A 14364-nucleotide genomic window follows, 5' to 3' on the forward strand; every position below is an offset into this window, starting at 1 on the left:
TAATGATCAAGAAAATTAAACACGGTTTTTATTTATTTATTTCAGAAATACAAAATGTTTCAATTATATGTATCTGGTTTTGACTAATCATTTTAGCATTTTATTCATGAAATTAATAAATTATACGAATAAGGGCTGCAAATTAAGCTTGCCCAGGACATATTGCTAATTAACCTTTCTTTGTGCATTATATATTTTCTATCATTTTGATAAATCAGAGAATTAATTATGTTATTGGCATACCAAACATGGCTCATTGGCTGAGCAAAACCACAGCTTTCATTTTGAGCTGAGGTTTTGTGAGTATAGAATCCCACGCAAGGAAGTCTGTGTAACAAAATAATAGACAAGATATCTTCGGCCTCTTTATTACCTATTGAGAATTGATTTTAAGTTGAATTCTCTACTTTTAATATGCTATATGATTAAAATATGTCATTTCTTGTTTTTGGTCTTCGTTGTCAAACAGGACATTCGTTTGCTATTATGCGTAATTGAGTCGTTCGAGACTAAAATTTCCACATATCCGCCCCATATTCTACATTTTATTCAGGGCTAGGTGTGATGGGTTTGATTATAGCTCTATTTCAAGTGGTGACTATACTGCTCACTTAGACATATAGGTGGTTTTAGAGTTTTGGATGTTTTGGGTTATGTGGACTTGGTTTGAGATCATGCTAAAATTTGGTGAGACTTTGTAATTGTTTGTGCGACTTTTGTCCATTTTATTTTGTCTCTTAGAACTTGTTGGCTTTGTTTTCTTTGTGCGGTTACAGGATTTGAAAGCTAACTAGGCAAAACTTTTATGCTAAACTCGACGGTAATGAATTTCATTAATAAATATAAAAAGATACAACTAGTCAAGGAGTTCGTAATGAGCCTTACCCTCAAATGCATCTATATCCATAAATAAAAGTTCCACAAATACGAAAACAAAAACAAAAACTAAAAGTAAATGCAATGCAAAATAAAACAAAACTATTTTAAATCTAAAATTTAACCCTGCGATGCTTAGAACTCTTAAATTCCTCAATTATTGATGTATTATCGATATTATTAGCAAACTCTCTTTCATCCCTAATTAAACCCTAGAGTACTCAACTTTTAAATTATAACTATAATTAAAGATATATAGAAAACAGAGGGAGAAAGAAGTTGTTGATGCTGTGTAGTTAAGAGAGAGAGAAACAAGTTGATGTGGCATAGCCAAAAGAGGAGGAGAAAGAAGATATGAGACTACTTGGATGGGCAGCATGTGTGTAGGGTTTGCTTTTAATTTTTAAAATTTTGAGCTTGGCTTATATAACATATGTAGGTATTTTAAAATATAAAAAAATTTGAGCTGGGCGGGCACCCAACTTGCCCTGCGCACAGAACTGCCCCTGTTTGTGAGCTTGGTGCTTTTGCTGTGTTGTAGATGTATTGACTGTATTGTTGTAATTTATCTAATTAAATTTGTTATTTGGGTCCGAAGAAAACTCCATGTGCAAATAATATTTAGGGGTGTTCGTTATAGTTCGAAACTAGTAAAACTTCAGATCCAATGTTTACTAAGTTGCAAATATATATATATCCAATCTAATCACGCTAGGATTAGCAGCATCCAATTCCATTCAATCTAGTGCCAATTGGATTTGTTTGTTTTTTAAGTTAGACAGTGTCAATTAAATTGGATACACTGAAAATTATCAATATTTTTTTAATGGGAAAAAAATATTGGAAAAAAAAATTTATAAGCAAATTAAATCTAATCAGAAATTTGGATAGAATTCAAACCGGATAGGTTTTGGTTTATTTGACATGTGCTATTGAAAGACACAAGCATACTTCCTTGGTGGGGTGGCTTATTGATGATAGGAAATTTTGCAGAGGGTTAATGGTTGGTGCAAATGCTGTTGATCACCCGATGAGCTAGCTCAGTTTTAGTTTACCGGTTGACCCTAATATGCTTGGTTTGAGGCTAGCTCGGTTTTAGTTTACCGGTTGACCTTAATATGCTTGGTTTGAGGAACCTCCCGATGTCTAACATAATGTCCTTTTTAGTGATTGTAACTCTCTTTTAATAAATATCATTATGAAATAAGAAATTAAGCCGGGTTGGTTTGGTCGGTTTGAAGAGATTGAATTAGTACACTATCCCCGACTACATTGCATATGATCCTAATATTTTTTAGGGTTTCACTTGAGAGAAGAAGCGTAAGTTGCTCTTGTCAACTTTAATAAATTTTGAGTACGTACAGCGTAGGAGTTACGGCAACACAACTTGTAGATTGCAGTTGACCTTATTATTTAAGTGGGTCCTGTGGTCTTACATAACCTATTGGCAGCAGAGTCGTACAAAATCATTTTACGTTAAATACCTAATTTTTCTTAAGTGAGGGATAACAGTCTTTAAGTGATTTCATATTGATTTGGAAAAGAAAAAAAAACCATATCTATGATAGTGCAAATTGCGCTCATTTAACCAAAAATGTTAAAAACACAACTATTTCATTTTAAGGGGACAAATAACTAAAACCATAGTCTATATTAAAATGCAAATAGTTATAAAACAAAAAGGAAAGATTTTATGTCCAACAAATTCGTTATAGATAAGGATAAAATAAAAAATATTATTGACACACATGAGCATGCGACGAGAGGCTAAATATGATTTTATAACTAAGTCTATATATTCTCTACCCAATATTGAAAGAGATCCCCAAATGCTAATACCTGTCTTCATAAAATTATATGTATATGTTTATAAAACAATTTGTACTATATTTACTAATCACGTCATCTATAGACGGCGAAACTCGCCACAATTACTCATATGGTTTCATTTATGTAAGTAAATCCACATATGAGAGAAATAAGGCTAGCAAAGTAATTGGCAAATGTGATATAGATCGCAATACTCAAATGGTGTTTGTCATTGAAAAATCTTTATTACATCTTTCACATGCAAATTGTAATATTTTGCAGGAGTCAAGCAATTTCCCCTAAATTATATTGCTTTGAGGTAGCCGAAAGAAATGCTCATGTGAACTGAAAAAGGAAACAGGAAACGCTAATACACATCAAATATGAAGCAATCGAGGAATATTTGAAGGTTCCTACAATTCTGAAAAAGCGTGTTGAGTCGTCTATCACAAACTCAAAGCTAATCCCAATGCTTAAGGTTCATAAAAGATTCATTGATCGTGAAGTTTTGTATGGCATTTAACTATAAAATATACTCAACCATTTGGTCAATAAAAATGAACCCATTTAATCATAAAATAATTGCACAAATTGCTGGTTCTAAGCTGTTTGATTACATGAAGAAGCAATGTGCACAAGCATAAGCCGAACCCCAAGGCTTGGGTTTCCTCAACACTCCCTTATATATCTCTCTCTGTACCCTGACCTTCCCATCTATCCTTCAGCACAAAACACAAGTAAATCAACAGAAGGAGAAGAGAAGCATACACTAGCTTAGCCAGAAATGGCTAAAATAACAATGTCACATATATTGGTGGCTCTATTTGTGGTGCTTGTTTCTATGGAAGCTGCCTTGGTTATGGGGGCAGGTAGTGGAAATGGAAATGGGAACGGGAATGGGAATGGGAATGGGAACACTGCCAGTGGTAATGACAAAGAAGCCGATGACACTGCTGTGGCACATTACGACGAATTAACACCACTGGAATCAGGGGAGGAGCGAGGTTTCTGCAAAGCAAAGGGGGCCTGTTATTACAAGACCCTTGTGTGTCCATCTGAATGCCCTCAGAGGAAGCCAAAGAAGAACAAGAAACACAAGGGTTGCTTCATCAACTGCGGCAGCAAGTGTGAAGTTACTTGCAAGTGTAAGTCATTTCACCAAGAAATAGATCATATGAGGAAACTTACTCGTCTATGACATAATTTATGAATCGGAATTATTAATCATGGGGATTCTTATTTGAATGTATGGTCTAAATTGATAGTCTGACAGCATAGCATGTCACGTATCTAACAAAAGACTAAATCATATTTATTTGGGGACTATTACTAATGATTTGATCGTGATCTTTCTGCAGATAGGAAAGCTAACTGCAATGGATATGGCTCTCTCTGCTACGATCCTAGGTTCGTTGGTGGTGATGGTGTAATGTTCTACTTCCATGGAGCCAAGGGAGGAAACTTTGCCATTGTCTCAGACAAAAACCTCCAGATCAACGCACACTTCATTGGGACCCGCCCAGCAGGAAGGACCCGTGATTTCACATGGGTTCAGGCCCTGGCAGTGATGTTCGACACTCACACCCTTGTTATTGCAGCAAAGAGGGTCTCAAAGTGGGATGACAAAGTTGATTCTCTCATGGTAAAGTGGGATGGTGAGGCAGTAACCATCCCCGCTGATGGAGACGCGGAATGGAGGACAAATGGCGAAGACACAGAGGTGATAGTCGAAAGAACCGATGACACAAATTACGTAAGAGTTACAGTTGCTGGTCTCCTGGAAATGGACATAAAGGTCAGGCCTATTGGAGAAGAGGAAAACAGAGTTCATAACTACCAATTACCAGCTGATGATACTTTTGCTCATCTGGAGACACAATTCAGATTTTCAAATTTATCTGATCTCGTGGAGGGAGTTTTGGGCAAGACTTACAGGCCAGGTTATGTTAGTCCAGTGAAGGTTGGGGTTCCAATGCCAATGATGGGTGGGGAGGACAAGTACCAAACTTCGTCCCTCTTTTCTCCTCTTTGCAAGGTTTGCAGGTTCCAAGGACAACCTGAGCTTGCAGCAACTGGAAGAGTTGCTCAGTACTGATAATGATCAAGACTTAAAGATAAATAAATATTGTTTCTTGTTTTGTGGTCATTTTATATTTGTGTGTATCGGGTTTTGGGTAATTAATTTAGCATATTGCAGGCTTGGAAATTAATGAATAAACAAATAAGGGCTGCAAATTAAGCTTGCCCAGGACATTTGCTATTTTACTTTGTGAACCTATATCATCATTTTCTGCTTCCAATGTAGTGTGGTTCACCAGTCATTTGATCTATAGCTTTTTAGTAGTGTGTTTCTTAAGTATGTTTATTATCCAAACTGCAGCTTTTCACCAAAATTTGTGCACTCTTTTCTATACATCTAGGCAAATAGAGAATTAAACTATTGTAATCCTCTATTGTGACTAACCTTGCTTGTAGGGATGACAACTTCCCGGCCAATTTGGGGCCCCAAGGCACCACCCTCTGGAACACGGATAGGTATAACATGATCCATGACCTGCCCCGTTTAACCATTTATAGCACATAGGACCTTAGTCAAACCGGTCCTGCATCTGCGAAACCCCGTTCTCAATCTAAAGTTCTGGCTTCAATTGCATCTAACTTACCAAGCCTACATCTATAGCACAATCTAGCAGGAACAACAATCCAGGACAGATAGGCGTCTGGTTTATATACTAAATAGGATCTAATGCATATGTTTCTTGTGCCGATATTGTGATTAGGTAAAAGACTAAGTGTTTAGGATTTGGGTTTAGAATATAATATTTATGATTTTATGTTGACGTGTGTATAGTTTTAGGCACAAGCACAATATCAATACATAAACAGTATGCAGAGGATCCTCTAAACAGGCACAACAGTTGTAAAATTGATCAGATAGTTTTTCTAATATATTTGAGAATATTATTCATATTCAGTACCATCCATGACAACGACTTTATTCAACTAGGGAGACTTGGGGATAACATTGTACCTATATCCCACAAGATATTAGGAGAGCTAGTTAGGGAGCAATGTCTTATCTACAGGAAGCTTCTACTGCTAAACTCTTTGCTACTCCTTTGCATGGGTCACCAAATGTATTAACTGAGACTTCAACGCTACAAGTCCTTGATCCAACGCAAGCCTGTGCAAGGTATCGCTTGTCAGTAAACCAATACAAATTAATCATAAGAAAGAAGAGCTAAAAAATAGAGATGCACACAGTTTTATTAACATAGCAAGCAAGGTCACACCTTCTGTACAACGGATAGAGCTCTAGTGCTCTTGCACTGTCCATGGCTAAAGCTCCCACAAGTCCCATGAGGTTTTCCATAACTTGCAAACTTGATTGAAGAAATGACTTGATTAGGAAATGGGCACTCAAGTGAAAGCACAGGCCCTGACTTCCTTCCTGCTTTTGAATCTGAACTCCACATATCTACAGGTGACGGATGAGACTCTGATACATGTGAGCACAAGCTGTCAATCTGTCTTGTAGCAAAAGATATCTGCGTTGGATCACCCCCAATTTCCTCAAGCAGGACAAGAGTATTGTCATTTGGTTTCAACCACGAACGGGGTACGTGGTACCTGTAGGAATAGTGATATCAGAATCAAAGTTTCAGTTCAAGTTTTTACCTTAGATTCTCTAGCACTTACAGTTCCTGAGATGGCTTGCCACAGTTCTTTCTGCACTTGTTTGAGTCATAAGGTCCTCTGTAATTGCAAGAGTCAGGGCAACCGCTAGTTGGAGAAATGTTGGTCGGCCAGTATCGCCCAATGCTTTGTCCGTTCACCCAAGCCTCACCCTTCCCCAGCCCTGTGAAGTCTATTGCAACAGGATTACTGCCATCAGGGGCATTAAATTTTGCCTGAATAAAAAAGAAAATTTCTTTGGTTAGTATCTAAACGAATAGAATCCTAGCACTCCTAGTACTGTTTTCCTAAAGCATGAGTAGCCTAGGCTTAAGGAAACCCACTTCACTGAGAATGCACCACATGCAAGCATGATAGTGCAAGAAAATACAGCATATGCAAATACCTAGCCTGTTGGAAGTGTTAAATTCACTTTTTGTCCCTGCAATTTCTACCCAAATTCACATTCTTTCCTGTAGTTCTAATTTCAACACATACACCCATATACATGATAATAATGCTAAAAATTTACCTTGTACCATGTCAAGGGTTGTTTCTTGGGCAAGGTAGGTTGTGAAACCCATTGAGAAGAACTTCCACTGGGAAGACTATCTTCCCCTTTTAGTCCAATCTGCAGTCACAATGACGAAGGCAAAAGACAAATTGTTAAATTTCGATGTTTTGATGGTAACCCACTGCTCTTTCAGAATGAAGAACTTTGGTTTTTTTTTTTTTTTTTTTTTTTCTTCCTTTTCAGTTTCCCAAATTTTAAGTTATTGGCCCCCATTTCCCCTCAGATTTGTGCAAGCCACTGAAATCCATATCAGGAACTGCAGCAAAATGAAAATTAAACAAAAAGGAAGAATGACCTGATATGTCCATTGCTGAGATGAAAGGTCAATAGTAGTGCCATTTTTCAAGCCTTTCAGCTGTACGGGACCAGTGATTCCAGCACCTGACTTGTCAAAGAAAGCTCCAACGTTCTGATTGAAAAATAGGTACACAAAAGATATTACTCAGTCATATATTGACCTTAAAGAATGGAATTCGTTCTGCAACGACAGAATAAGATATAGATGAAAGTTTCTTATTAAATGCATGTACTGAAAGCATAAACATTAAGGCCAAACCTGAAGCCCAACAGTCAAACTCAAAAGATCTATTGTGTTCTTCCCAGATGCAAATGTGACAGGGATCTCCACAGAAACCTTGGCATTGTTACTGTTTCCTATTCCACTCCCTGAAAGGAATTCAATTAAAAGAAAATTACAAGACTAGAAAAGAAAAAGGCTCAAACAGTTGTAATAATTCAAGCTATTCGTGTATTTACTTGTCAAGAACTCATTTAGATTTGAAAATTCACAATTGCAAAGTCTGAACCTTATCATCAGGCTTTTGTCTTAGTATCTAATCTAATGTACTAGAGGAAGCTTTTCCCGAATAGCAAGAAACATAGGACTGCTATATTTAAGATCAAATGGAGCCTAATAAGAGAATATTTTGAAAGCTTCTTTTGCAATAGAGTTAGCAGAAACTATGTTTAATGTCCTCAAAGTCTATAAACAGAATGGCTTGGGGGATATAGAACTTAGATTGGTCAAGAAATGTCAGGTTAGCATTCAATTTAGTTTTAGAGTGAGATAAGATACATCAAATCAACAAAGAAAAGGTCCAACATCAAAGTGTAATTACAAAGACAGAGAAGGATTTGTTATATTCCTATTTAGATCGGTGAACTAGATACTAAGTTATATCAGGTTTGATAAGAGTTTAAATTAGGTTATACCTTGAGGCCCAAAACCTTGTGAAATATGGAAAGTTTTGAAGCCAATTGAAGGGGTCCTATTTAGTTCCTTTTGCGTGAACCGTTGCTTGATGGGCTTAAAGTGTTAGTCAAGTCGGCCCTTGGTGATGAGTAGAGACAACTTAACCTAGCCCTATATAAGCTTAAGACCCTGCTCTTGTCAGACACGTTCTCTAAACCTAATCTCATCATAAAGAGAGAGCTGAAATAGTTTCTGAGAGAGAGCAGAAGTCTTAAGCCATTCGTGTCTTTTGCTCGTGTTGCTCCTGCTGCGATTAAATGAGTTCTGAGATCATGTACTCAAAGTTGATGATGTCAGGTATGTCTTCTACGTATTTTAGGTTGTGTGAAAGATCATGAACACTATATAGAAAATCTAACAGGATTTACAAACTTGAGGAAGCATGGCGTTGACCTTGTTTTGACTAATAAATATGTTTGAGAAAGGCAATTATGACTCATTCTTCCACCCCAAATTTCAGAGGATTCCTACTGGATTTGCAGCCCATGAAGGCCTCTCCAAAGTACAAAGGTTTAGGGAAAATGAAAATGGGGTTTCCTTCACAATTTCTAAAGACAATGTCAACGTCTATTTGTCAATGTCAATGTCAATGTCAACTAAAGTAGCAGCTGGATTACCACCAAGGGCATGAAGGCCAAGCAATTGACTTGGAACCAAAGTAAATTATTTTATTCATACCTGCAAGCTTTCCATTAATAAATGCATGCAGAGCATGGCCAAGTGATTCCACATGAAGAACAGTTTGAGATCCATCTTGAAGGAACGTTTCAGAATTTGTGACATCAATCCTGCAAAATTTGTTTAGAAAAGGGATTTCAGTCTTGAAAGAAAGAAATCAAGACAACTGGCTGAAAGGCAATAAATACATATTAAGAAAGCATCCATGAATTGCATACCTTAAAGAGTACCATAGATAGTCACTTTTATCAGCTGTTGTGTTTATTTGCTCTAATAATCCAACTCTGGTAAATGCATCATCCTTTGAAATACCCACTGGTTCATTTATCCAACTCCAGCCTGAGCCCAAAGCTTCAGAGGAATCAACGTCATCTATCAACGAGTGATGCATGAAGCTTGGAATCATGGCGGCAGAGTTAATCTGTCATGATAATGTTATATACTTTGATTACGAAACTGTTACAATGAAAGAGAAAAACAAGACATGATTTGACCTTATTACTTATGAAGAATTTAAAAGAATATTTACATTCTACACTTCAACAAATAAATATAGGTACTTTTCTTCAAATACAAGCAAACACAAGTGAAATAGAAGCTATGGAGCAAACCTTTGCAGTGTTAAGCACCACATTTTTGCAATCTGGTAAGATGCTCACAGACCATGCAGGCAAGTTATATGAGTTGCCATTGAACGTCACAGTGGCATCAGATTTGGTGTCAATATTGGCAAGAAAAGCAGCACATACCGATCCTGTTTTGTAAACAGTTGCCTGAAGATGTGATAAAACAAAATAAATAAAATACATGTTAATAAAGAAAATCACATGTTGTGGGGCATTGACCTAGACCAATGGAATAAGACTTCACTTCAGATAGACAAAGCATACAGGTGAAGACTAGAAGTTCTATGACCTCTATTATTAGATTTTTGAGATCTCGAAGAACAAGTTTTGGATCTAAAACTATACCATTGTTTACTAGGCACCTTTTTAGATCAATATTAAGGAAGTTCATCCAAAACCCATGGAATATGACTTCACTTCAGAAATGACAGATACTTCCTCTTAGATACTCTAACATGAATAACTTAGATACAACAGATATTTCTTCTCGGATATTCAAACATCAATAACTTGTAGTCTATGTTACTCCATTCCACTTAAGTATGGGTGCCAAATCCCACACTAGATATGGCTGAGCATTCACCTAGACTGGAGGATGTTGAGCCCTAGAAGTTTATGCAAAAACTATCATCATACCCACAAATCAGGAGAAAAAGGATACTTTGAAAAACTGAGAAAAAACATTATACCTCCAAGTTTGGACCACCAACAGAAACAATTTCTGGGTCAGTGGCCACGATTGCTTCTTCACAAAGCTTTATGGCCTTATGCACATCTTTTAGGTGACCCCACTTAGGTTGTCTAAGAAGTCCTGCAACAGACATGGAAAAGTTGAATTGATTACTGATGACACATCTATGGTATGTGCACTGATGTCTTAATTATTATTATTTTTCTCATGAAAATTAAATCTTATCATCTATGGTATAAGTATTGTCTGTACTCCAAGCATCGTGTTGACTGAAAAGGCCAGTTCATTTACACAGCACCAACGAGCACAAGTTTTATATAAATACAATTAGCAGACAAGCCTACACCATCAGCAGTAGTAAAGCGATGATATAAGGCATACTAGACAACATACCATACTCATCAATTGGAGCATCATAGTCATAACTTGTAGCAATAAAGGGTCCACCAGTACTCCGACCAAAGTTAGTGCCACCATGGTACTGTTGAAGAGCAACAAAGAACAAATTACTTCATATTTTCCTGGTTTTAGAAAGTCAAATGTTAATAAACTCCAGATACAAGCAGTACCATGTAATAGTTTTGGAAAGTTCCACCTCGCTGAAAGAAGCGCGCTACAGCAAATGCGAGGTCTTCCACTGGTCTCTGAGGTACAGCACCACCAAAGGATAGAAACCTAGTGATCATGAATGTTTGAAGGTTGCAAATAAAAGAGCAATCATATAGAAAGAATATGGGGGATACCAGCAACCAATTCAAATTTACACAAGAGTAGTTCAAAATGTAATAGGATAGTTCAGCACGTTACCATCCACTCCAATTCTCAGTCCACATTTTGGGTCTCTTGTCAGGAAGTTTTGGGGTCCACTGATCGCAGTAAAATCCATTGCAAGTGCTGATCTGTAAGTAGTTAAACGCAATGCAAGTAGAGCAAAGGAAGCATGGTGAGAATGCTGCATTTATACAAGGTCAATACAACACAAATGGAAAGTCACTAAGAGAGTCTTACCACAGAAGCTGGAGCATCGTCTTGCAGGCACATGACCCAGGGCACCCCTGTATCCAAAGCCACAGCCATGCTTGCTGCCCAATTAATATACGTTTGGGCAGCAGGCCCATATGCTTCATCAACGATTCCATACTCGTTTTCAATCTGGCATAATGGAAATAACAATCACCATCCTCTAAAATCTAACAATTACCAGATTGAGTGAAATACTAAAACATATATATAAATATTAAACCTGGGATAAAATGATGGGTCCTCCCTGAGTTGTATAAAGTTTCTCCTTCTTCATCATATCAACAATTTTAGCTGTAAACCGTTGCATCTCTGCCTGAACCACAGATATTTTCATAAATTAATTAATGAAGTTGAGAAAATACCAAGAAGAAAAGAAAAAAAAGGCGGCGGCAATTCGCAGTTGAAACCTTGAACGGCTCATTGTCAGTTCGCAATTGAATTCCAGGAATAAAATGCAACCAAAGAGGAAAGCCACTGTTCAAAAGTTGAAACAAAAACACAATTACACAATAAAATTCCGCAGAAATACTAAAATAAGTAAAGTCATCATAAAGCAACTTCCTTTTTATTCCCAAAGAACAAAAAGGAAAGGAAATTGAATAAAATCCATACCCGTAGTTCCATTCTGCGCATACATAAGGACCAATTCGAAGATGCACATAAAGACCAGCTTGTGCTACTATCTTCACAAATTTAACCAAATCTTTTCGTCCACTAAAATCATACTGCAAAATGGATTTTGCCAGTCACCATCATAACAGAGACAAAATGCAGCGCATTCAAGAATAAACATCGATAACCCGAGAGAGAGAGAGAGAGAGAGAGAGAGAGAGAGAGAGAGAGAAGAACTGTTTGGTTTGGTTGCTAGGAAAGCTAAAAGTATCAATATTAAAATGAACAACAAAATTCCCGATGAGTTCTTTAGCTTTTTGTTTCCTGGCAATTAACAAGAAAAGAGCAAACTTCAGCTAATAACAGTAGTACAGTTGGTTTTTTATTTGATTTGATTTTATTGTTATTTTAAAGATATGATTTTTTATTCATCTTTTTTTTGTTTAGGGTAAATTACTCAAATGGTCCCCAAACTTGTACGCGATTTACATTTTGGGGCCTGAATTAAATTCTTCGTTCAAATGGTCCATCAACTCTATATTAATTACTCAAATGGTCCCACCATCTAATTTTCTGTTAGATTTAACCAAATTTTAGGGTAAATACGACTTTTCATAATTAACAAATAAAATAGGGTTAAAATAAATACAAAATTAGAAAATAATTGAAGAAAAAGAGAAAAAATATCATGAGACCCAAACCCCCTCCCTTCGATTTCTTCTCCCCCATTCCTCAGACTTCTCCAATTGCTGCGTTTGTAAAAGATGGTTTGTCAATGGACTTCAACCATCCAGCCCAACAATTAATGTCCAAAATAATACTAACAAAGGTCTGAAGGAGGATGGAGAAGGTTGCTGAAGAGACGCAGAGACGCAGAGGAAGAGAAAAGCTCCTGAGGAGGTGAAGGTTGCTGAAGAAATTGCTCGCCTTTTTGGTGAAGTGAGTGGTGGGAGTGTTGGCTTTGGTATTGATGGCATAAATCCCCAAAACCCTCGCAGCAATTTCTGCGTCTTGGCGGAAGACCCGGTACTTGTACTTGGAGGGTGAGAAATTGACAGTGACAGTGATTTTGGGAGGTGGGGTTGGCGGGTGATGGGGTGGGGAGGAGGGTGGTGGGTGGTTGTCTCTCAACAACAAAGGGAAATCAAGAGGGAGGGGGAGAGGGTCTGGGTGGTTGTTGAGTTGGGGTTTTGGGTTCGTTGGGAGGGGGTTTGTGGAAGATTTTTTTCTTTTCTTTTTCTGTAGTTGCTGGCTTGGGTGGAGGGTGGGGAGGAGCTGGGGTTTTGGGTTCATGGGGCCTGGGGTGGAGGGTGGTTGTTGGATGGGTTTGGGTGGAGAGTGGTTATGGGATGGGTTTGGGGGTTGGAGCTTGAGGGTGGTGGCCATGGGGGAAGAGAGAGAGAGAGAGAGAGAGTGTGTTTTTATTTGATTTTTCAGTATTTATTTATTTTTAACGTACGAAATGACCAATTTGCCCTCATATTTAACAGCAACATTGACAGAATGTAACGGTGGGATCATTTGAGTAATTAATATAGAGTTGATGGACCATTTGAACGAAAAATTTAATTCAGGCCCCAAAATGTAAATCGCGTACAAGTTTGGGGACCATTTGAGTAATTAACCCTTTTGTTTAATATAAAAATATCATTTTGCCCACATTTAACAGAAAAAGTTAACAAAATTGACGGCATGACTATTTCTCCTAATGAAAGTGAAGTTAAAGGACCATGGGAACCATTTTGGAAATTGAGATACTTAAATACAAATTGAGTCTAAATTTAGGGACTAATAAAATGATTAACCCATATTTAAAACGAACAATAAAATTCCGCGTATCATGATGAGTTCTTTTGGCTTTTTTCTGTCCTGACAATTAAGAAAAGAACAAACTTCAACATGACTAAAAACAGTAGTATAGTAATTGGTATTAACATTGTTCCAACATTTTCTCAGGCAACTAAGCGCCGCCGTATTGGATTTGAAGAACTCACAAAAGGCAAGAACCAAGAACCATTAATGTGATTACAGAGAGAGAGAGAGAGAGAGAGAGAGAGAGAGACCTGGCCACGAACTGGTTCGTGCAAGTTCCAGAAGACGTAGGTCTCAATGACATCCAAGCCTCCGTCCTTGGATTTCTGAATAAGGTCCGGCCACATCTATATACACACAGAGCAATTCAGAGAGAAAATTCAAAAAATTCAAAAAAATAATAATAATAATAAAAGAAAAACAGAGAAAGAGAAAAAGTACCTCGGGAGTGCTTCGAGGATAGTGAATGGAGCCAGAGACCAACACTCTGCGCTTGCCATCGATCACCAGCGCTCTGTGATCGTATGTCACAGTGGCGCAATACGACGCCGTCGCCAACACTCCAAGCACCAAAACGACCACCACTTCAATCCTCAGCTCGCTTCCTTTCATCTCCGTCCTCAAAACACTTGTGCGTTTTCTGTTCAATATTTATTACAAAATTGATTTCGGAAAAGCAATTTCTTCAAGCAATGGTTAATCTAACGAGTAAAATTAAGAGAAAACGGGTTCTTGT

At 37.5% G+C, this 14364-nt stretch overlaps 2 protein-coding genes across 2 annotated transcripts; one reads left to right on the forward strand and one right to left on the reverse strand.

Moving 5' to 3' along the window:
* The first annotated feature begins 3431 nt into the window (after nt 1–3431).
* LOC110771217 (uncharacterized) lies at nt 3432–5355 on the forward strand. The gene is made up of 2 exons (XM_021975477.2): nt 3432–3830; nt 4044–5355. The coding sequence occupies exons 1-2, from the start codon at nt 3470–3472 to the stop codon at nt 4778–4780; spliced, it is 1098 nt and encodes a 365-aa protein (XP_021831169.1). The 5' UTR covers nt 3432–3469; the 3' UTR covers nt 4781–5355.
* Nucleotides 5356–5603: 248 nt separating this feature from the next.
* LOC110771095 (beta-galactosidase 8-like) lies at nt 5604–14364 on the reverse strand. Its single transcript, XM_021975345.2, has 19 exons — nt 14070–14364; nt 13880–13975; nt 11817–11929; nt 11612–11678; nt 11425–11517; nt 11190–11333; nt 10989–11080; nt 10751–10856; nt 10575–10662; nt 10180–10301; nt 9476–9637; nt 9083–9285; nt 8865–8974; nt 7491–7600; nt 7230–7343; nt 6893–6991; nt 6385–6596; nt 5979–6315; nt 5604–5869 (listed from the first exon to the last, which is right to left on the reverse strand). The coding sequence occupies exons 1-19, from the start codon at nt 14238–14240 to the stop codon at nt 5762–5764; spliced, it is 2547 nt and encodes an 848-aa protein (XP_021831037.2). The 5' UTR covers nt 14241–14364; the 3' UTR covers nt 5604–5761.

This window comes from Prunus avium, chromosome 6 (assembly GCF_965620075.1).
Source record: "Prunus avium chromosome 6, drPruAviu1.hap1.1, whole genome shotgun sequence".
Lineage (NCBI taxonomy): Eukaryota > Viridiplantae > Streptophyta > Magnoliopsida > Rosales > Rosaceae > Prunus > Prunus avium.